This window comes from Vipera berus (assembly GCF_964194415.1).
Source record: "Vipera berus genome assembly, chromosome: 1".
Classification (NCBI taxonomy): domain Eukaryota; kingdom Metazoa; phylum Chordata; class Lepidosauria; order Squamata; family Viperidae; genus Vipera; species Vipera berus.
The window spans coordinates 143,422,153-143,446,676 of record NC_138202.1 but is presented as its reverse complement, the minus strand read 5'-3'; the positions used below and the strand labels follow the sequence as shown (position 1 = coordinate 143,446,676).

General features: G+C 37.3%; 1 protein-coding gene across 6 annotated transcripts in view; it reads left to right on the top strand.

Moving 5' to 3' along the window:
* ZEB2 (zinc finger E-box binding homeobox 2) overlaps positions 1 to 24,524 on the top strand; it is a 171,726-nt gene that overhangs the window by 86,510 nt on the left and 60,692 nt on the right. Inside the window, exon 2 of one of the 6 annotated variants that reach the window (XM_081328090.1) lies at positions 339 to 392. The exons of 4 other annotated variants lie outside the window; for them this stretch is intronic. Coding sequence is in view for 1 of the 2 variants with exons in the window: in XM_081328089.1 (XP_081184215.1) it covers positions 1,424 to 1,427 (4 nt within the window). In the remaining variant the exon portion in view is untranslated. Of the gene's footprint in view, positions 1 to 338; positions 393 to 1,375; positions 1,428 to 24,524 lie in introns of those variants that run through there. One more of the 6 variants, XM_081328089.1, reaches the window with a different exon arrangement.

Here is a 24,524-nt window from a genome sequence, read left to right as displayed (position 1 = left end):
AAAATGAAATTATTGCCAATGTAGTCCATTTGGAAACCCACCATGATGTCTTCCCACCAAACCATTTGAACGTCTTTCCAACAAGCCTCCTTCTGCCCTCATTCACACATTTATTATTGAGTTCTGTGATTGTCTTAGTTGTCTCCCACTTACTTCTGTACCTGCAATAGCTACTGCTGTTACTATGGGCTCACAGTGAGCCATGAACATCTTGTCTAGTCCCCTTATTCAAAATGAAATTATTATTATTATTATTATTATTATTATTATTATTATTATTATTATTATTATTATTATTATTATTATTATTATTATTATTATTATTATTTCTCTAATAGGAGAAGTAAACCTGGACACATTGCCAAAGCTGGTGAAGGATCCTCAGTCCTAGAGTGAGCTTTTAACTTGGCCAAATGTACTCTGAATAATATAACAAAGAATACACATTCATAATGCCATGTTTGTCTGCCACGTTACAAAGCTAGCTGTAGGAAAGATAGAGAAATGCTTTCACTGAACATAGACAAGGAAAATAAAAGATGCTTTAAAATTTAGGAATATATTGGTCAATGCATTTTACTAAGTTGGACAACATACCCGGAAACATCCTTTCCCCCCCTCAATGTTTCAATGTCTTACTTTATGTGTGGTTTTTGGTAAAAGTGTGCAGCATAAAAGCAAAGGAAGCTATGTGCAATGTAGAGTATTTGTGCTTCCACTTGTAGTATATGATAGGTTCAGAAAAATGACAGGTTTCTTTCCTTCCCAATTATTATGGAGTGAATAGTAGCCACCATACTATCAGATAATGGTTTGATTTACACATTGTGCTAAGCCATGATCTGAAGTTCTTGGTTTGGGACTAATGCAATGTGTGACTTCATCTATTGGAATTTGTATACCATTGGTTTATAGTTTAGTGTGTTCCTAGGAATTCAGCCAAATGTTGCCTATCAACAGACCATGATGAGCTATGTGGAGTTTCCCATAAGTCAACCATTCTCAGAGACTGTTCTCCAAGTGTTCCTACCTATATAAAATACATAAAGTGGCTATAAAGGAGAAATTATTTTTTTGTTGTTGACACCAATTGTGGATTGCTCTTTCTAGGGTGGCATGCTTGATACCCACATTGTTGTCTCTTTCATGCTAGGTTGACATTCCTCTTCTCCAAGGCATTCTTATAATTAATTCATTATTTTACTCTTCCATATTACATTAAGATAGTGGTTGTTTTTAATTACTGTATGTTTTAAATTAGATTTTGCATATCCTGCTTACAAATATGTTTTGTCTTACCTTTCCAGATACCTCCACTTATTGAAAAACTAAAAATAACAACAGAAACAAAAATAACAGCAATAATGTTAAAAGCAACCCAATGAATGTATGAGCTTCATGGCCTTTGTTGTGATAACGCGTAATGGGTAACTCATATTTAATATAACTAGTGAACATATCGGGAAAGCACATCTCTCAAAACATACTTGGAATGTACAAAAACAAAGTAGGAAGGACGGATTCCTTTCCTAATTGTGAATGCATAGCTAATGTAACAAATCTAGGTAAGGAAACTGGCCTTGTCTGATTTTAAGTAAAAATTCTTCAGAGAGTTGGTTTTTTGCAGTTGAACGTATTTGGAAACAGCATGCGTGATTTTAAATTGGACAGAATGATTCAACAAATTGACATTTGAAAAACAATAAGGCCATAGATTAAACTTCACATAGTGCATCCAAGAAAACAGTTCAATCAGTAACTTAAAAACAAGGATATAGTTGGCATCCTCTAGCTGTCCTTTCCAGTGCCAGGAACTAGTAAGCATTTTGGACTCAGTTGGAGCTACCCAGTTATACTTACATTCAAACAACCATTTTCTCCTATCCCTTAGGATGATGTGCCTCTGTTGTATAGGATGAATTTTTCAAGTGAGATAGCTTCATACTATCTCACTATAATCGGCTCTCTTTCTAATTAAAAATGGTATTTATAGAAGCATCTAAATTAGTTACAAATGCAGATTGGAAATATGCAGCTCTCCAGATGTTACTGAACTCTGACTTACATCAAATATGGCATTATGAGAGGGTCAGTCCAACATCTGGAGGGCTACATATTGCCCAATCCTGTCTTAAAGAACCTAATTCTTCAGGGATTAACCACATGACATACAATAACAAATCCGAAATGAGTTGTTTGAACTCTCCCCCATATTGTTATTAAAAGTGCACCAGTACATTGATTTAAATCTGAATTGCTTTTCACTTTCCTGAGAGCATAATAGTCAGTAGCCAACTTACTATTTTCCCCCCCTGTGGATTCTCCATGGTTATTTTTCAGATGTACTCTCTTATATATCTGCTGATGTGGACTGAGTATAACCCATTTTTACTGAAAGAAAACATTAAGAACATGAGAACAATATTATTAGGTCAAATATAAGGGTTACTTAGTTCTATATATTAACTTAGATGTCATGCTTGTCTTTTTAACAAAAAACACAATAATATACATCAGCCTGGCTGGATTTTAAAAATCATTTCCTGCTCTCTTCATTTCCCTATAAATATTAAAACTTCAGTTTGGGAGTGGTAGAGGATCAGTTCGTTTGCATATGTGCATGTGCACAACATCTTTTCTCATTCGTTAGGACTTATCAAAGTGGGTCATCCTTCTTTATGCATGTAATATGGGCTGGCACTGTTTCCCCTCCACCCATGACCTTTAGTAGAGTCCTGGTGAAGCCTCTTTCTCCTCCTCTTCCTCCTCCTCAGCTGACCTGCAGAACTGCTTGTCACTTTACTGGGGGAACGAAAGGAACTGTGGACCGCAAGGAAAACTGCATTCCCATCCTGGTGTGTCCCCAAGTGCCTCCTTCCTCCAGTGAGTAAGAGAGCTCATCTGTTGACTGCTGGTGGCCCCCAGCCAGCCCTATCTCATCAGCAGTCCTCTGTGCTGCTCCCTTGTCCTTCCCTCACCACCTACCAATTTTAAGAGATTTCAATTTTCAGCTTCAGTTTCAAAGCAGGCAATCATCACAGGTGCCAGATCTTTTTTATTTTATTGTCAATTTTAGCTGACGCCCTTCTTGTCGTTTAAGGGAATTACATCCCTCCCAACTTTCCTTGCAACATGCAACATACATGTGAAAGATCGCGATCGTGTAATTGCAGCCAACTATGGCGATGCTGCAGTGGCCAGAACTTTGCAAATAAAACTTTTGTGAGAATCCTTAAAATTTCATTTTCATGGGAGTAAAGGCTGCATTCTTTAAGTTAGCAGATTTGAAGCATCTTAATTCAAATATTTTTGTGGCATATTGGGCTAAATTGGAGATTACAAACAGGCAGATGGCAGAGTTATAGATGCACTGTGCAGTACATAGAATAAATATAAGAAGTGAAACAATAATACATTACAATTGATCATAATAAAAGAAAAAAACTTTTAAATGAAAAAGATGTGATATATTGTTTGAAATTATGGATGTGCATGATTTTTTAGTTGTGAATGCTCTGTGTAGAGGTGAAATATCCTTTGGTAGGTAATTTAAAAAGGCAGGCCAAGCTAGATTTTCTTTCCTGAGTGATCTAGGTGTTAATCTGGACAGTGCTATATGTGGAAACTTTCAAAAATTGCTCATGTGATTCATAAACTAAGTGGCCTAGCAGTTTAGCTGTAACTTCAGTAATTCAGAGTAAATGATTACAGTTGAATAAAAACAATCCATTAATCCCATCAGCCCACAGAAATTATGTTTGGGTAAAGGCAGCTAACACTACAACTCTGTCAACTTGAGTCAAAGTCTTTCTAGTACTGCCTTCTAGAATCCCAAAAGAGTCACATGAGCAGTTGGTTAGTTTCTATTGGCTTTTATCCCTGTCAGTCAAGATAACGTGGCCTTCCCATACTGACCTGGTTAATTGAACTGGAGAGCAGTTCTGCTCCTGAATTTGTCACCATACTTATTAAAGGATGAGTTTCAAAGCTGCAGCTGTGCCCTTTACATCTCTTTTCCTGTTTTGAAACCAGTTATGTTGATGGACTGCACTGGAGTTAGGTTTCAGCCCACTATACCACCTATCAATGGACAGGAAAACCTGAGGAAATAGTTGTGCTTAAGTGCTACTCTGAAGTAGGATTCTCCAAACTTTCCTTCCAGAGTTCAACTTCCTGTTCAGCGGGCTAAACAAATTCCATCAAATAGGTATGGCTCACTTGTTCCCCTATGCCCCTGCCTTTTAAGTACAAGCTTACATATTGATGAAGATAATAGATAAATATTGCTGAGATTGATATCTAGCAATAAACTGCATATTTTTGAAGTTTTTCTAAAACTTCCTATTATTCAGTCTGACCTTTAAAGCTGGTGTGGACTGAATTTTTGTTGATTAGCTGGAGGGTCCCTATATGCCAAATAACTAGCTCATTTTCCAAAACTGTTGAGAGAAGTAGAAGTACTTGCAGGAATGTTACTAAAAAGAAAAAAGCTGACATGGACATTTATTCATTACATTTCTATTTTTATGCTAGAATTGTTAAGAGCAGCTTTCTTGGTCTTTGGTACAACTAAATTAAACATTTTTGGTTCCTTTAAGTTTATGACATTGCAAAGGCCACATACATCATTAAAGAAAAATATTTGGTAAAATAAGTTTGAGTCTGAAACACAAACCGTTAAAAAAAATGGGACTGACATTTAAGTCAGGGTCAGTTCACATGACTGCATGCTAAATTCTCTTGCTTACTCTTTATTTAAGTCTTGGACTGCTTTTTTGCATGGTAGAATGTGCATGATAATCTTTGTTATGTGGATTAATTTCACTTTTAACAGTCTGGATTTGTAAATGAGTTGCCCACATCTTCGGATGCAAGGAAATAGTGCTTATTTCTGCACATGGTAAATTGCTTTCTCTACTTACTTACACAGTGTTCACACTGAGCAGACCAAAACATTTGGACAGATTAAAAAATAAAGAACAACAACCCTGCTCTCTTCAAGGTCCTGTGAATGGCTCTTGAAAGAAGCAGAGAACGAAATAAAGCACAACGGTAGCAGGCAGATTTCCATAATTGTAAATCTAATTTCTCTGCTTAGTCCATATCACCAACTGAAAACTACCCTTTTGCATTATTAGAAAAGAAACGTATTTCACGTAACCGTAATATAAAGAGACCTGGCTTGCTTAAAGCTGTTTGCTGAGACATTGTTTTCAAAATACATAGAGTCATTTCACACTTTAACTTACACCTTTTCATTACCTGCTAATAAAACTAGAATGAATAGATTTGCCTAAACTTGTTCTGTTAATAGTGTTAGCCTCCTGGGTATGGCAAGCCCTAAAAGAGGCCCACAGTAAATTATAGCAGCTACTCACTCTTCTTCTTGTTTTAAACCTTGTCTAATGATAAGAAATGGAATTGGAACACTCCCCCCGCCCAGTACCAACTCAAGGTTCATATATTGGACCATTTTTCCAGCTTCACTGCTCAGTGCTACAAGCATCCTTGTGCCACAGATAACGTTAAGTACAGAAAATACAGTGTAGCTCAGCTCCCGGTTTCTCTACTGCCCTGTGAATTATAAATCTTGCGAACAGGGGTGATACATCATTTTTTATTAAACTTATAACATGACTGCTGCACAAATAGTGTTTATATAGAAGGATATATGTTTAATTTACTCCCGGAGAATGCTGCAAAAGAAATAATAAATTTCACTTTGAAAGGTCCCATCACATAAAAGTTCATCAAATATCTATGTGGCGTTTTATTGAGATTTCCAAATGGCATGTCCTTCCTCAAAGTATCAAAGTGCAAATATCTGTTAGGGCCGTTATAAAATCAGTCTAATTTTCTTAGAGCAAAGTTGCAGATAATCAGCCAGTAAATTTTATCCATATTACTCTCTGAGTACATGAAGCCATAAATTCAGAACCGTATGCAAGTTGGGGAAAATTGAGGTCTAGGCAGCAAACCATGTCTATAAACTTTTCTCAGGTTATTGGAATAAAACAAATCAAAAACTGGTCTTCGTTGTATGATATTCTCTTTTGATAGACCAGGCTGCTTGTTGTTAGCACTCCAAGCGCAGAGGTTAGTCGGAGCAGAATGTAATTTCTAGCAATCTGACAGACGTGAGGATTGAAACGGCAGGTTTTCCCTTCCGATTTCAGGGAATTGCTTCTTACTGTGACAAATGATTAGCTGTTATCTCTGACTGAATTTGATTTCTACAAGAAGCTGAGTCAGGTAACTTTGCAACATTGGAGGACCAGGATGTGTTTTTTTTTTCCCCTTACAGTAAATGAAATCAGTTCTCAAACATGCCCCCCACCCCACTTTCCACATCACGCATAGCTGCAATGAAATCTTTCCTGTTAAAAATAGTGGACAACATTACTGCTGCTTCTTCTCCTTTTTTTTTTTTTTGGTTTACCAGAGGCGGATTTGCTGGTTTATCTCAAGTTTTGGCTGATTGAATGGGTTTAGGCAGTTATGGAAAAATAAGAAAGAAAAAGAAGTTAACATCTTCATTTAGCTGGATTGCAGAAGACCTCCTTTAGTATGGTCTGGTGGGGCCAAGGGTGGCAAAGAATTAGAGCTTCATGTAAACCAATAAATAAAACCGTGCAGTGGTGTAGGATACATAAGGGGGTGTCGTCACTAAAATTGGTTTTGCATTGTTTCCACATGAGGCATTGATTAGTAATGCTAATCTCATTAAGCTCATTAAAAATGCAGTTCACCTTGTACAGTCTATCTCTTGGGTGTTTTCTGCACTACTGTCTCACATTAAGGACTTACCGTATACACAAATCTACCCCACCTTCAAATTCATACAAGTGGATAGACTTCCAAAAATCTATACTCTGAGAAATAGCTATAATAGTAAGACTAATGTGCAGGCCATTCTTTGAGGACAGGTTTCCAAACCATACTTTTCTTATAAGCTGTTTTGGTGTGCTGAGGTCTTGCACGAAAGTAGCCACAGTGATGTCACCATGATGAACCCATGTCTGATGAACCCTGTGTCTCATCATTGCACTTTGTTAAAAGATAGCAGACTAAGTCTCAAAGTGAAGATCGGGCAAAAAAATTGAGAACTATTAGTGGTGTAACTGAAATGGATTTGACAATATTGGATGGAACAAAGAATGGGTTGAAAGTTATAAATCAGAAAAAAAAAACATCTCAGAAAGTACGGTTGGAAGAGAATTAATGTCAAACTCATTAACATTTCATCGGCTAAGGTGTGAGATGAGTTAGGAAGCCACTCTCAGAGACAGTTAGAAATAGGATAGGTAGACAGACAGACAGACAGACATTTTGGTCAATATATCTGCCCTGCTGTTAGGTAAAGGTAAAGGTTCCCCCGCACATGCGTGCTAGTCGTTTCTGACTCTAGGGGCCGGTGCTCATCTCCGTTTCAAAGCCGAAGAGCCAGCGTTTGTCTGAGGACGTCTCCGTGGTAATGTGGCTGGCATGACTAGACGCCAAAGGCGCACGGAACGCTGTTACCTTCCACTGTAGTGGTCCCTATTTTTCTACTTGCATTTTTACGTGCTTTCGAACTGCTAGGTTGGCAGAAGCTGGGACGAGTAACAGGCGCTCACTCTGCTACGCGGTACTCGGGATTTGACCCGCCAAACTGCCGACCTTCTGATCGACAAGCTCAGCGTCCTAATCCACTGATCAGGGCATCGAGGACCTGTTCACATTATTATATGATATGGTTCCAAGGAACTTAGTGAGTTAAGTAGTGTCAGTAGTGGGGGCTATTTATATTAAGGGGTCTTGTATTTTCTATTTCTGAGGAGGGGGGAGGCAGCTGGGATTGTTTTCTATTGATACAATTTATTTTCATTGGTTACATTTATACTAACAGTTGAGCCCTGTTCCTACTTTGAAATGGTAGAAAATAGTATTAACCAGTTTTGCGGTTTTCTACAGAATTTCAGGAGCACACTCAGAGGGGAAAAAAGAGAAAAAAGACAAGGAGAAACAGATTGGGAGTCTCTGTGTCACACGAGTTTCAGATCTGTACCTTAGGAGCTTGTTTAAGCTTGCGCCACTAACCCAAATCCACCAAGACCTGAAAAGGTCGACCCATTCTGTGAAATTCCTATGTGTTGGCGCTTCACATTTCACAATGTGAAATATATGGAGGTTGTGTGCTGATTCCAGATGGGAGCCATTTCCATGTAACCTCTGGTTCCTGTGACCATTGGCAAAGACCAGCTATCTTTTTACAATTATTTTTTTTCCGCATGGTTACAAGTCTTATTTTTGGCTGTTCTGCTGGCAAGACCACAAGTTTATTACTTCGTAAAAGCAAAATTGTATCCTTGCCCATGAAAGGCACCATAGAAAAATGTTCCTTGATATAGCTGAATTCCTGATTCATTGTACAGTTCATCAAACAAGCAAGTTCTTAATAAGTAAATTCTATGAGGTTTCTTTTTTTCTTCTTCCCCTATTTGACTTTCAGCACAGTAGTCCTTGGTGTCTAGCTATCAGCCTGGGGCTTGATTTCAATTGGACTTTTGTTCAAATAAGTACCAGTGTTGTCGTCATAATTATGGCTGATAATCCTTTTTATTGTATTTGTGACTGTAAAGGATAGTTCACTCTTCCTTTCCCCCCCCCCCTCCTTCTCACCCCAAATTTTGGTCATATGCCCTTAAAAATTCCAGCTTTAACTGGCTGAAAGTCGAAAAAGATTGCCTTTTTTTTCCTTCCAGCAACTCTTATTATTGACCGAGTAAAGTAGAATGAAAGCACATCTTCATTTAGCAAAGGCTGTACATCAGCTTTCCTTGTGTTTTTTTAAAACTTTCATTATTATTAAACATTTTCTAGCCAAGCACACCCAGAAAGATACGATACAGTGATTTGTACTCATTTGGGGCACAATCTACTGTAATTTCTCCTGAATAAAACCTGTTGGAAAATTATATACATTGTTGGGATGATTTACAGTTTCTATGTCCTTTGCTTCACTTCCCATTGACTTTATTAGCCATGTTACGGCCACCCACTCCATTACATTCCGGGTGGCATACAAAATCCGAGAAACAATAAAAACAAGGAGTTTGTTTTTAAACCTCTGGAGTCCCTTGTCCAGAACTTCTTTGTGGCTTTGGTTCTGTCAGAATGCTTGAGGTTTACTAAAAACAAGAAGCAGCTTAGGTTCACATCAAACGTTACAGGAATAGCCTTTGAGTTGAAGCATTTATTTGAGCCATGCTATAGTCACACATTTCCTTTCTGTGAAGCCCCAAGAAATTGTATTGTAGTCTACATATTTGTGTGAGGCAAAACATTGAAATAGAAAGTAGGGTCAAGAGGTCAGGAAATCCGATATCATCTGTTCAAGTTGACACAGGACTATCAGTGGCCTTGTCCAGTCCAGCCTAATGAGAAAGATTCTTTCACACATACACAACACACACACACACACACAAAGAGAGAGAGAGAGAGAGAATGCAGGAACTGTCTGGATTCCTGAAAGGGCCGAGCACTTCATATTTTTCTGCTTGGTACCCAGGTAAAGCAGGGCAGTGCCATTAAAACTTCTTAGTTTGAGTGATTAATTTTGTTTTGTTTTACTATCAACTTTTCACTTATTTTCCAAAGGCGATGGAGTTAACATGCCAGATGTTAACAGGAAGGATGTGAATTAGTTTAAATCTGTAATATACAAAGTAAATAATGTGATAGACTTACAAGGCTATACATTTCCTGTCTTTTTCTTTTCTTTTCTTTTCTTTTTAAAAAAAGCCAAATTCCCTTATCAGGTTGTACTTAGAAGGAATCTGTCTGACTATAGAAGGCAAATGCCTTAAGAAATGTAGAAATTATGAAGGCTTTTCTCTGATGTGTATGTTTGGCCCAGGTTTCCTGTACACTCAATGCTCCTATCCCAATGTAAAAATTTTTTTGCTTTCCCCTCCTCCTCCTCCTCCTCCTCCTCTCTCCCCACTTTCTCTTTTTCTCTTTCAAGTAAACTCTCCTTGCTGCCTGGTGGTGTCAGATTAAATACCGAGATGGCGACAGGAAAAGGCTGGAAGGAAAAACAAAAGACAGGGGATGGGGGTGGGGAGTTATCAGGTTGGCTACGGAACTGCAGGGCTTGTCGGACTCCAATTTACAGGAATCCAAACAGATTTTAGTTGACACGATCTACAATCATTATTGCTAGAGCAGAGCTAATTAAGAAATTAGCTTTTCTGATTGCCTGTTCTCACAGTGATGAGTAGCTGAATAATGCTGTAGGACAAGAGTGTTCTTAGCAAAAAGTTGGACTTTTTAGAGTAGCATGCTCACTTTACAAAACTGCAATAGTTCCTCCAGCATGGCCCACTCTTTAATGTATATATATGTTTTGCCCTTCTTCTCTTCATTCCAACTAAAGTCTTCCCTCTATCACAGAGGCATAATGATAAATTGGTAATGAGAACATCAGAGAGATTTTACTTTTTAAATCGTGCTGGACAGTATGGCATCCTACTTCTAAATATTGACTTATCTCCTTATAGCATTTTAGCAATATTCATCCACATCATGCATAATCCTAGGCTAGGTTTTGTACTATTTTTGTGGTGAATACACAGAATATTCATATTTTGTTGAAATCCTGTAACTATTGGGTTAATAAGATGGAGAGACTTTTGCAGTTTTGGTATGTAGTTTAAAATAATCCAACATGCCACATTCAGATTCCTCAGCTCATGCAGCTGTATGGCAACTAATATAACTTAATATAACATGCATGAGCAGAATAGTTGGTCTTGGCATAAAATGAGGAGCTGATGGAATATCCAAATGCTCTATTAAATGTATGCCAACATCTAAAAAGATTACATAAAGAATTAAGGTAACTAAATTTTACAACTTCTCTAAAACCCCCAAACACATATTAATGCAACACCTACATTATTTTAGGAAGTTATAAGAATAGTTTTTCTTACTGAAATTAGCAAATATGGAAGCGATCTAAAAGATCGCTTGTTCTGTAAAACAGTGATGTGAAAAGCAGTCTTGTTTCTGTGGGGTTTTTTTAAAAAAAAAATTCAAATCAAGTTTCAAATCAAAAGGCGAAAGTCAGGCCAGAATAAAATTCTTAATACTACGTACCTTGACTTCCTTATGTTTTATATATTGGGTTTTAAAAATAAATAAGGTGCTAGAACTGTCAACAAGCATCTTTCCTGACAGGGGACGACCTATGAGTTATTTATTCAAAGGAACAGGATGCTGTTCTTAAAAGCAAAGCCATGAAACTGGAAGAGACTTAAGCCTAGCTACTATCTTGATCTGCCAGCTATGCTTCCATCTTCATCCTCCATAGATTTACTTATATCATCTATAATCTTCAAATCTTGAGGTATTTAATTGACTTGTTTAATAAACTAGGGCTTCTTTAAAACATGATTCCTGGATTACACATACCATCAAGTCACAAATCTGCTAATGTGAAACAAAATCCTGGTTTATTTGTTCTCCCAGCAACGTGGGAAGATGGGAGAGAAAACTCTTTATTTACTAACATAATTTTTTATGCTGCCAAGCTCCCGAGACTCCTGGCAGTTTTTCAAAGGTGTTAAAAGTGTCAACATGTTTTCTTTTAGAGCTTTTTCTGCTTTTCTGCAAATGGTGCTAAACTATACTTGTTATTTATTTATTTATTTGTTCGAATTCTCTTCTGCTTTTCTTCCATTTATAACTCTTCCTCCTCACTTTCTCCACAACAACAACTTGGTAAGGTAGGGTGGATTGAATGAGGGGGACTTGACCCAAAGTCACCCAATGAGCTTCAAGGCTGGAGGTAGATTTGGGCTTGTATCTCCAATACTTTAACCACTACTTCACATTGTCTCTCGCTTGGTGTTAGGTTTAAATGTGAACCGTACCTTGTTAGTACAGTATAGCAATAGAAAAAGGAAAAATCTAAATGTCAAGAATACTTACAAAAATGGCTTTAGTTCTAGAAAACAAAATTAGGAGGGGAAACTAGAAGTGGGATTTCCAGGAAAATAGGTTGACCCCCTACTCTCTGTGACAGCCCCTCAAATATTGGAATACTGCTATCATGTCTCCCCTGGTCCTTCTCTTCACTAGGCTAGCCATGCCCAGTTCCTGTAAGTGTTCTTCATATGTCTTAGCCTCTAGTTCCCTAATCATCTTTGTTGCTCTTCTCTGCACTTTTTCTTGAGTCTCAACATCTTTTTTATAGTGTGAAGATCAAAATTGGTTGCAGTATTCTAGGTGTCATTATTAATTAATATTATTAATTAATAGGTTATTAATTAATAGGTTATTAATATTATTAATTAATAGCTGGCCTGGCCTGATGGGGGACTGGGGGGTTGTTATTGTTATTTTATTGGGGTTTTAAGATGTATTAATTGTTTTTAGTATATGGGCATGTATTTAATTATTTTTTAACTTTTGTAATCCTGTATTTTTATTCTTGCCCTGTTCACCGCCCTGAGTCCTTCGGGAGAAGGGCGGTATAGAAATATTATTAAATTAAATTAAATTAAATTAATATTAGTATCCTAATATTAAAAATGTATACAGGGTGCTCTTCTTCTGTTTCAAATACTTTTTTCCAGAAGAGCACATTTCTGCCCTCACATTTTGTGCTCTCTTTTACTATCCACAGTTAACCATAGGTTCAGTGTATTAATTTGACCAGGTTGAATGGAAAACTGCCAGTGTTAAATAGGATTTTGAACCCCTTATGTGAACTCTTTGACAAGGACAGATATATTTCGTATTCATGTGCCTATTTGTGGACTTTGTGGACAAGGGTCTTTGGTTTCGTAGAATTAAACTGCAGCTCGCTGTTATACAACTGGACAGCTCATGTCAAGAGAAAATGTGAATTTGTAATCTCGCCGTTGAAGAAGAGGAGATATACCATAAAGCTTGGAAAAGCCATGCATAGAGATGAAGTGAGTTACACCTCAGGAAAGCTTATGGCTTTTTAATTAAATTGGTCAGAAAATATGCTGCCAGACTTATTCTGATTTTTTTTGTGTGTGTCACCTTACATTGCTACAGGTTGTCCACCTGCAATGCAAAAAGGCAGTGAACCTACAGTGGAGGCTCTATTTTTTTTAATGTTAGCTCACATAAAATTTTAAGACTGAACAAGGCAAAGTGGAGTTTATCACACATTTTAAAGAAGAGGGGGAAAAATACGAATTCCGCAGAATTATACTGATAGATTATTCCCAAGAAGTGTTTCTGGGCAAGAGAAGGCAGAATATGATTCTCTAAATAAGAAATCAGGAATAACAGTTTTGAATCTGTTGTGGAATTGGAAGCTATACAGAAAATGCCCTAAGTAAAACAAGATATTTGATATAAGTACAGGTAATCCTCAATTTACAACAGTTCATTTAGTGACCTTTCAAAATTACAGTGGCACTAAAAAAGTGACTTTTTCGCACTTATGCCCATTGCAGCATCCCCCATTGTCATGTGATCAAAATTCAGATGCTTGGCAACTGGCCTGTATTTATGATGGTTGCAGTGTCCTGGGGGGTGGTCACGTGATCACCTTTTGTGGCCTTCTGACAAGCAAAATCAAGGGGGAAGCCAGATTGACATAACAACCATGTTACTAACTTAACAACTGCAGTGATTCAGTAAACAACTGTGGCAAGAAAGGTTGTAAAATGGGGCTAAATTCGCTTAACAAATGTTTCACTTAGCAACAGAAATTTTGGGCTCAGTTGTGGTCATAAGTTGAGGACAACCTCTATTATAAAGGACAACAATTTTGGCTCAGTCCAGGCGTTCCTGCAAATTATTCATTTAATGGAAAAAACCAACGTCTACTTCCTCTTTTCTTCTCATCCTCTACTACAACAATATGACCTCCCATTTTCATTTTGCCTGTCATGTGCTGTAATGTCCTAGCCATCTCTCATAACAAACTGCTATTCGGACATTTTGGAGAAAAGATTTATTTCATGTGGGCTTAGCGTGATGTGTGAACACACCTGTTATGAATGTGCAAACCTGGACACCATGACTTCTTCAACAAATCATAATAAACAAATACCAGTTTAGCAAGTGTGAATCAGTCAAAAATCTGAGAGGGAAGACTGAATGTACATGTTTGGCATGTTGGAAGGATCATCTGAATGCAGGTACTCTGATTACCGCGGTGTAATATTAGTAGAAGTAAATTAGTTCAAGGAGGAATTCCAAACATCTCTGGAGAGACAGATTTTAGCATCTGGCATTTAGTATAAAGTTTTATTTGCCTGCATGCCAGCATATCACAAATTTGTGATTAAAAAACAACAACAATGACATTATTAAACATTTTTTGAAAGCCTGTACATTTGTTGCATTGGAATCCTTCGACAATCCCCCCTGATTCCATGAGACCCCTTATTTTATAATCCCTTCAAAATAAGAGTTTGGGGTTGTGACATTTATCATTCATCAAATATATTCATAGCACTCTGTGTTCTAACAATATCATTACTAAAATGAGGTGAGCTATACCATATCATCTGAAAACTATGGGTTAATATGACTCAAATGTGCTGGACTTCCCCCCCCCCCAACTTTGCTCTGTATAAATGATTCTGCTTATGAGAGTTTTATGTGGAATGCAGAGTGACTATAACTTCCTGAACAGCTTTAAATTTAACACCAATTCAGTCACTGTAGAATTTCACTATTGGAAATAATAGTGTCCATAGGGCTTCTACAAAGTGCCAGAAATATGATCTCATATGTGGAAACAAATTTAAATGTGTTTTCTTTTACATATCCTTTCATATATTTTCCCCACCTATGTTTGTCTTGTATCCCAGTGTTACCTCTGTTTTGTGCTAGATTTCTGAAAAACTGGCAAAATCTGTCTTTTGAATGAGGTAATAAAAATTGCCCAAATCATATATTATTATATGTTGCTACTTAAGTGGTAAAGATCATGGCTGTGCCATAAAAAGCTTACCTTGAAATGAATATGCAGTGTGAATAAAGGATAAACATTTCCTAAAATAACATGAAAACAAAACTCAGAGAGGGCTCTTGCTTGACCAGGGGATTGGATTAGAAGACTTCCAAGGACCCTTCTAACTCTATTATTCTATTCTGTTATACCTCTGAAACATATGTGCATATAATTATAGACAATATAAGTTGATGCTTATAGTTATGAGAATCATCTCCAATGGCTATCTTGAACTTTAACTTCTTGGAATGAGTAGATGGAATTTTTGCCTCTCTTTGTTCTACATACTTAATGTCTTCAGGACAATCAACTTTTGACCCACAATATTTGCCCCAATCCAACAAGAATAACGTACATATGGAGGCAAATTTCCAGGTACTGACACAGATGCTTGTTCCACATTGTTCTCTACTAGAATAGAAATAACTTTTATAAGATAGATAGATAGATAGATAGATAGATAGATAGATAGATAGATAGATAGATAGATAGATAGATAGATAGATAGACAGATGAGAGAGAGAGAGAGAGAGAGAGAGAGACATGGATAGATGGATAGATGGATTGCTTGCTACATAAGCTAATATATAAAATATCAGGAAATATCTCTCTCAGTCAAAGGAACTGCCATTCCAAGAAATAATGGATATTCTAGCAATGCTGGGTGGAGGTATTTTTGTTCATGTAAATCCTTTTTTAGAGCAGCGAGCAAATAAAGTACAGTGTGATGTTGGAGAAAACAGACTGACCAACAGTGACCTTAGTTGGGAAGCCTTTGTCCAGTCAGTAACTTTGTAGTAATCATTAACTCTCCAAATGGCTTCATGAGATGGGGGGGGGGACATATATCAGCTGGAATTCCTTAGAGCAAAGAAGAGAATGACAAAATGGAAGAAAAAAAACATAACAGTATAATAATACATTTCTTTTGTGGGAGAAAGGGGTATAATTGCAAAATTGATTGCCCAAGCTGTTTAATTTGAATGAAATGGTACTCAGCCAACACAGGACAGCTATTTATATTAGATTATTTATTCAAAACCATATTTCATGCAGTAGGAAGCGAATCCAGTATTTTGGATTTTGGTTCTATAAGTGGAACTACTGGTCTGCTGTCAAGGTATACTCCTAGATGGTTATATATTGTATTTTCATAGTGTTTAAGATATTTAACACAAGTGTTTCTGTAATTACAAATACACTGGGAATATTCTGCAGTGCTCAATGGCTCTCAAACTCACCTGCCAACTGTGTAGTAGCCTAGGGCTGCAATATTCACAGAGAAGGAGCTGATTATCGTTGTGATGTTTTGCTTAGTAGGCTTACTTCCTTCTGTTAACATAATAATCAGACACATTTGTTTGTCTATCATTTAATTGGAAAGGTATAGATATTTTTAAAGTGCAAGGTAAATTTTATGGCGATAGGTATGTGTTTGGCATCTGTTGTCAAGTAAAAGGGCTTGGGGAGACATTATGGTGTCTCTAGAATCCACGTGAAGTAAATCCAGTAAAATCTGATTTTTAAAGCAGTATGTTTGAGTTTGTCTCATGATAGCTGAGTAATTCACTTGCAAGTCTTACAATTTAATTAGAAGCAAGAAAGTCTGCTGGTGGATTTTCATTTTGAACGTAAATCTTAAATAGTTGTGGGCAGGGCTTTTTTTCTCATAGAACGCTCAGAACGGAGTTCCGGCACCTTTTTTGGATGGAACCTTGTAGGGTAGGCAAGGCGGGTTGTATGACATGTGTGAGTTCCGGCACCTTTTTAAGCTGACTTTGTAATAATGCCGCTTGGGGGGTGTATGAAAGCCCTAATAAGCAGGCATATACATAGAATGAAGGCTACTGCTAAGCTTGTAAGCCGCCCTGAGTCTTCGGAGAAGGGCGGGATATAAATGTAATAAAAATAAATAAAAAATAAAATAAATTTTTCTTTTACAAAAAAAGCACTGGTTGTGGGGTTTTTACTAGCATTTTATCTTGCTCAGTTGTACATATTAAACCCTTTTTGTTTGCTGTAAAAAAGATGAATAATGGATTTCTGCTCACATTGCATTCACGGAATAGTCTGCTAGCAGATTTTAACCCTTCTCCTAAAGTCACAAAAGGCCTTTCTGCATTTCAGTGGTCAGTATTGTGGGACATGGCATTTGTTTTGTCAGTCATCCTCGCCAGCTGACATACTACAGCAATCTAAACACCAAGAATCATCCGGGCAATAATATCCATGATTATTCTTTATTTCTGCAGTGCTACCCATTGGTTCAGATTCCCAGCAATAATCATCAGGGTGAATCTTCCAGTGAACATTTTTGAAGGGGTAATATTTGAAGGGCCAATCTTTGCTCATAATGGAACTTAGAGTGGATGCACACTGGAACAGTACAGCCAGTTCTTTTGGGATTCTCCAACAGATTTCTGCCATGTGATACTGTTACAGTATTGATAGGCATATATCTCACCTTCTGTTACTGTGAACAAGAGCAAACCTGATGAACATCCTGGGCACTTAGTCTTCATTGTGCTTCTGAGTGGAAGCTTTAGCCTCATATGCATTGGCCCTTGCTTCAGAGCTACCCATGTGCTGTGCTTTTGGGGTTTTCAGCCTAGTGTGTGACAACAGTTAGCAATCCACACTCTGTATTGTAAGTTTTCACCCTCTTCCAAAAGGCACATGATCTCTCACAAGTTGCCTCTATTCCCAAATATGATTTCAGGGGCAACAAAACCAGGATATATTAGTTGAAGCATTTACCTAGCAGAGAGGAAAATTCTGCATCCTTGAATAGGCTGTTTTGCAGACCTTGTACAGAGGCGGTCCTTGATTTGCAACAGTTCATTTAGTGACCATCTGAAGTTACGACAGCATTGAAAAAAAATGACTTATGATTGTTTTTCACACTTACAACCGTTGCATCATCCCCCATGGTTATGTGACCCAATTCAGATGCTTGGCAACTGGGTCATATTTATGATGGGGTCATGTGATCCCCTTTTGCTACCTTCTGGCAAGCAAAGTCAATGGGGAAGCCAGATTCACTTAACAAGGGTGTTACTAACTTAACAACTGCAGTAATTTACTTAACAGTGAAGCAAGAAAGGTCGTAAAATGGGCAGAACTCACATAACAGCTGTCTCGCTTAGCAACATAAATTTGGGGCTCAATTATGGTCGTAAGTCAAGGACTACCTATACAGTATTCTGCTCTGAAACAGGGCTTGACGTAAAACATTCCCATCCGCTCCAGGACAGCCTCCTGACCAGCTGTGAGACCCAGGGCATATGGCAATCTGATGTAGGTTGCTTGTTGGGAAGCCCCCTCCCTTCCACAAATGGCCATATTTGGAGAAAAGAAGAATGTCTTTAAAAAAAAGGCAGGAAAGAAAAGAAATCCATTTGCCTTGTTTCTCGTGGCAGAGCTAAGGGGTAAGATTGATGTACAGGACGGGGTCTAAAAGCTGTTGTCAAAGGAGCAGACGCACATACAGAAACAGCGGTAAGGCTGACACATAAATCACCTAAGCACTACTAAATCCCCCAAGGCATTCCCATTAAGTGGAATTCTATCCCTATTAGGCAGCAGTCATTGCTATTAAGTATCATTAGGTTTAAATCTGCCCCTAGAAAGAGGGCAGATTGGTGTGGGGAGTTTCTCCCCCAGTGGCGACCTCAAGCCTGGATGCTTAGCAGATCTCCCAGTTTATCCTTCCTCCTCCCCATATCATTTCATGGCGGCCATGCAGAGCACAGGATAGAATGTACCTGCTCCCAGTAGATTGCATTTAGGTTAAAAATGCATTTTTGCTCAGCATCCCCATGTTCCAGGCAAGGTGAATGACATTCAATGCTGCATGCTAAACTGTAGTCCCACACTCATATTTTTACCTCTTCCCCACCCCCATAAAATACATTCCATCATAAATGCCTTGCACACCATGGAGACTAGAGCACGGATTCTCCTTTCTTCTGCGAAAGGAAAAAAGTCTATGTATTGTGGGCAAATGGATTAACATTTCACTAAAGTTATTTTCATTTGCAGTTCATTTGAACAGCAGGTGAGAGAACCTAATCCTAAAAAGACAAAAGAATCACTTTCAAAACCTCTCCTGCATGGGCCCTCTTTCCATGTTTACTTCTGTCCATGGTCTGCATGAAGATGATCCGGAGGAAGTCAGTCACATTTTCCAGGCTCTGCTAGTATTAGGATTTCTGTGCTATTCTGATCCAGGGTTTTCATTGCAAGGTGTGGCAATCCTGTGTTTCAGTGAGCACATGACCTTTCATAGTACTAGCAATTGGAAGTGGAATCAAGAACAGTTGTGAGAATCTCCCATTTTGACATAAGTAGGCGTTCTATGTAAGTAAAAAAGTCGCTAAGCTTTTAAAAATGTTTTTGGTTTCTAATCAGTGTATATTATGACAACCGTTACCATCCGTACTAAATCGGATGAATAAATTGCTAAGCACATTGGTTTGTGCTTAAATTGTAAGCCGCCCTGAGTCTTCGGAGAAGGGCGGGATATAAATGGGATTAAAAATAAAAAAAATAAAAAAAAATTCCATGTTCTTGAGAGACCAGCTTTTGTCCCTTACTCTAACTCTGTCGTTTGAACATAGAAAATATTTTGTAGTTCAGATATTTAATTGAGGAGTGGAGGTGGTGAGTGCATAAAAGCAATTGCGGACACAGATAGGGTTTTGATGTTTTTTGTTTTTAAAAAAATAACCTGATACCTGCCTTGTTTTTATTTCTGTTTCAGCATGCAGAACAACTGTGTAAGTGAAAGTGAGAGAGAAAGAGAGACACAGAGAGAAATAACTGTATAGTTTTATTCTGGTTAGAAGGCTAGAGAGAGTTGATTTTTATCAACTTAACCAAGCAGGTAGGGGGGTTCATTAGCAAGGCTGAGTTAAAAGAGAGAGAGAGAGAGAGAGAGAGAGAGAGAGAGAGAGAGAGAGAGAGAGAGAGAGAGAGAGAGAGAGAGAGAGAGAGAGAGAGAGAAGGAGAGTGGGAGAAAAGAGAATGAGTACAGAAGAGTGAGAAGAACAAACAAGTCAAAGCATTTGTTCATACTGCAATCTACACATCAATTATCCTGCTGTGCTAATTACCACCTTTCCATACCCCAGGTACCTAAGCATTCACACTTACTTACTCTTTCATGCGTCTGATGAAAAAAAAACCCCAAAACAAGAAATAATAATAATAGAAGTAAAGAGAAGATGAACCCAGAGGTGAAATACATCCTTAGATCTAAAAAGTCATTTTCATTTGAAGTATAACTAAAGACTGTTTTAAAGAAATGAAACATTTACAAATATTTTAATTGCAGAATATTTTGGTAATCTAAAAATACACCAGACATTCTGCTGGCAGTTGGAAGGTGGTTTATAAATAAAGAAAAATAATGTACAAGAAACACACGGGCATTTTTAGAGGTAGGATATGCTTCATCCATGGAAATGATGGTGAATATCTCAGTGTTACAAATTAAACTTAGGATTCAGCCTCAGAATTGCTCGCGCGGTGCTGCTGATCACAATTAAGTGATCTTCATTTTGATGAAAACTTAGGAACTACAATCCCATTTGGTTTGTGGGCCTCCTGGTCAGGGTGCTTATTTTCTCATTTCAGAGTGAAGTTAGATTTAAAAAGAAAAGAAACCTATTTCCTGTAGCTCATTTGATACCTGGTGGGGATGCTATTCAGGTGACAAGGACACAAGCACAGAGGGGGAACAGATGTGATTTACACACTCATTATCATTTGAATGAGAGTGTAGATAGGCCTGTTCAGGAGCTTCACCATCACCTGGACAGCTTTCCTTCTGATCTTTATTCCATCTGAGAGACCAGGTCCCCCGACATCTTTAAATCCTAGACCCCCAGCTGGTAACACACGGAGTTTTATGACAGTAAGCAGTCTTCTGAAGCGCTAAGCACAGATGCCATTCAGAATTCTGCCTCCACTCTGCTTTCTTTTCTTTTCTTTTCTTTTCTTATTTTTAATTGTATCCAGACTTAATCTGAAATGTGTGGCTGGAATGTGTGTATGCATATATGCCAGTTTAGATGGAATAATTTATTTTTTAATGGCTCCTTGGAACACAGCTTCACCTTTAAAGTTTATGTAGAGGGTGCTAATAGTGCTTCTGCTTTGTGTTCCTGGCCAGGATTTCCACCACCACCCACCCCCAATGCATACTTAATGTTCAACCCAGGAGCAGCAAGCAATTAGGGAACATGGCATGGTGATAAGATATACTGTAGTTGTTATCAAACCCCAAACTGCTGATGACAATTAATAGTTCCAAATTGGGCCCCAAAGCAGAACTGTGTGGATATTCTCTGCACAATAATCTCCCTATTCCCTCCTTTCTTTCCCAGAGCGAAGTCTTGGCTCAGTTTACATTTAATTCTTTGACATTAGCCTTGGTAAACGTTATTGATTGTTGCCTAGTTGCAGAATAATGTGAGAAATTGGTGTATCTTTGAAATGTATAGGGTGGTAATAATTATATCTCCAAAGTTGTAGCTGTATCTCCAAAAACATCTCCAGTGATAAAGTTTGCTCTTTGGTGTATGTTCATAGTAGGAGGAAACTTGCCTTCAAGTCAGGATAAAAATGCAAAGCAACCTTGAGTAGCTTAAACTGTGGTTTTTAACCTTCCCTTATCTGAGGCAAGCCGACAATTTGGATGAGTAACCAAAGTGAAGGTAGTTTGGTTCAGAACAATTGCTGAAAGGTTTCCTCAATTTTAATTAGGCATTAAATGTAATGAATATATATATATATATATATATATATATATATATATATATGAGACACAAGCAGGTGTACATTTTATTTCTCATCTAGTATTAACAGTTAAAGAAAAAATTGCTATCAAATTACTTTGTTACAATCCATAATTACAACTCAGGTTATGCTTAGCTGTTATTAACAGAATGTACAGTAATAAGTTCTGGCATCGTAATATGTTATTGTAGCATTATAATTAATCTTACAGGAAGTATAATAAATTTACAGTATCAGATTTAAGCAATACTGGATATAGATTTATTAATGCTTTTAATCAGTTCTGGCAAAATTAATTTTACTCTGATTGCTCACATTGGAATTTGCATATACTTAGTGAAAGTAATTTATTTTTTATGGATTCCTTTTTAAAAAATAAAATAGGGCATGTGGCCCTGTAGTTAAAAACTTTGCTGATTCTTTATCTAAAATTCCTAAGCATTTGAAAAAAAGCAGGTTTCAAAAACTTTTAGATCACAATCCAGTGATTTATTTCACACTGTATGATGAAACATTCATTGTTCTGATTATCAACAAGATTCTTTTCTTTCTTACACACACCTTTGAGAGCTCTGCATTTGTTGACTTCCTTACAATTTTATCACAAGCTTACTGTATGAACAAAATAAATGATAAAAGAATTACATTTATTTCCTCAAAAAAAAAAAAAGGTAACACAAGCATTCAAGAGAGTTTCAGTGTGGAGATACATGAAATTTCCCTGGAGGTGTAAATTTATCACTACATACCACCAGAAGGAGTTTGTAGGAGGAAGAGGCTGAATTTTATCATTTTTGTCATACTAAAACTCCTGTTAAATCTTGGTTGCAGAAGCAATATGTTAAAAAGTTAAAATGAAATAGGTAGCAGTCCAACATGTCAATGAACTCAATCTTTTGTCTTGAGTAGAAAGGTAGCACATCTTCATACCCTATCTCTAATGTTTCATTCTAATGAAAATACTATACAATATATAATTAGTTATCTGCAACAAATATTATGTTCTCTGTTCTTGCTTTACAATGTAGTGCTATGTGTGGGTCAAACTATATTTTGCTTTAAGATTTAGTTAGCATTTATGTTGCTTTTGTAGCTTGGAGAAGCTGTGACCATTCAGATATTACTGAACTATAACTCTCACTATAACACAGTAGTGAGAAATACTAGAGGTTGTAGACCACCATTATCTGGAAGACCAACATTTTCTCATTGCTATGCTAGATAAATAGAGGAAATTTGATCCAGGTAGAAAAGTTGCAATCCTAACATCTGCAATTGAGATAGACAAATATTATCCATAAGACATGAACAGAGTTTTTAAAAAATAAAATAAAATAAAAATCACCCATTTTTGGGAAAGGTATTTTGTACAACTGTAGTTTTCATCAAGGATGAGTACATGTCTTCCCTTTAAAAAAATGAAGAAACATGAATACTTTTATCTCCTACAAAGCCCTTTGCATTCCACTGTATCTTAATTGCAATGTAGGTTCTGTACTTTGTGCTCAGAGATTTGTGATAAGTATTCAGAGACTGTCTAAACTTCTGAATAACTTTTACTGAGCCAAAAGATTTCCTTAAAACATGTTTTAGTATCATTTTGTGCAGCATTATTCTGTTCTAAAAGATAATGTGTTATCAATCCTTCATAAGATAGTTTCAACCAGGGAAAGGATAACATTTGTAGTTGCCTTCGAAGTCCACTTTTTGTTGTTGTTGCTTAAGGTCTAGGCCATAGATCATGGAGTTGTCAGCAAACAGATAATCTTGATGACTAAACCAAAGCCTGCAAAAAGGGAGGGGGAAGTGTTCAACTTCTGTCAGAAGAAACACTAAGGGAGGCCTTGGATCGTAAATGATAACTGCAAGTCTCAGGAAAGGAATAGCACTTTTAAAAACATAAGGCTATTTGTTAATTTCAGATTGGCATCAATTCAGCATCAGGAACAGAACTTTTTGATTCTTGTGTTGGATGTTATGACATTTTAAAGTTTCCAGTGTTTTGCCTTAATCTCTTAAGAAACGAATACTGACCTTAATTTCACCAGTACATACATAAAGCCAAGAACTGAAATCAATGTTTGAAATGTACACAGGTCCTGGCAAACAGCACCTCTTAGAACTGATTATAATTTTAGATACTACGAATTGAGCAATGTCAATAAAGTGATGCCCTTGAATCTATAGTGTGGTTACTGGAGCTGAAAAAGCCCAAGGTACCATTGTTAAAGAGCCAGTGTGGTATAGTGGTGAAGGCATCAGGCTAGAAACGGGGAGATTTTGAGTTCTAGTCACACCTTGGGTGCAAAGCCAGCTGGGTGACCGTGGACCAGTCACACCTTCTGAGCCATAGGAAGGAGACAATAGCAGACCACTTCTGAAAAACTTTGCCAAGTCTCTTGGAATTAATCCAGGCAGTCACTAGGAATCAACGATAACTCAAAGGTGTTTGCATGAGAGAGAGAGAGAGAGAGAGAGAGAGAGAGAGAGAGAGAGAGAGAGAGAGAGAGAGAGAGAGAAAGGAAGAGGGAGAAAGAGAGAGAGAATAATTATATGTGTTTTGGGAGGTGTTTATTATTTTGATGCTCAAATTTTAGCAAGCTTAGATTCTGGCCAATAACGCCATCTTTAAAATGAACCAAAACTCAAATTCCAAGAAACACATATTCAATTCATTTGACACATAATCTTCAACAATTTTCTACAATTAAATGACACCTTCTGCCTCAAAGGT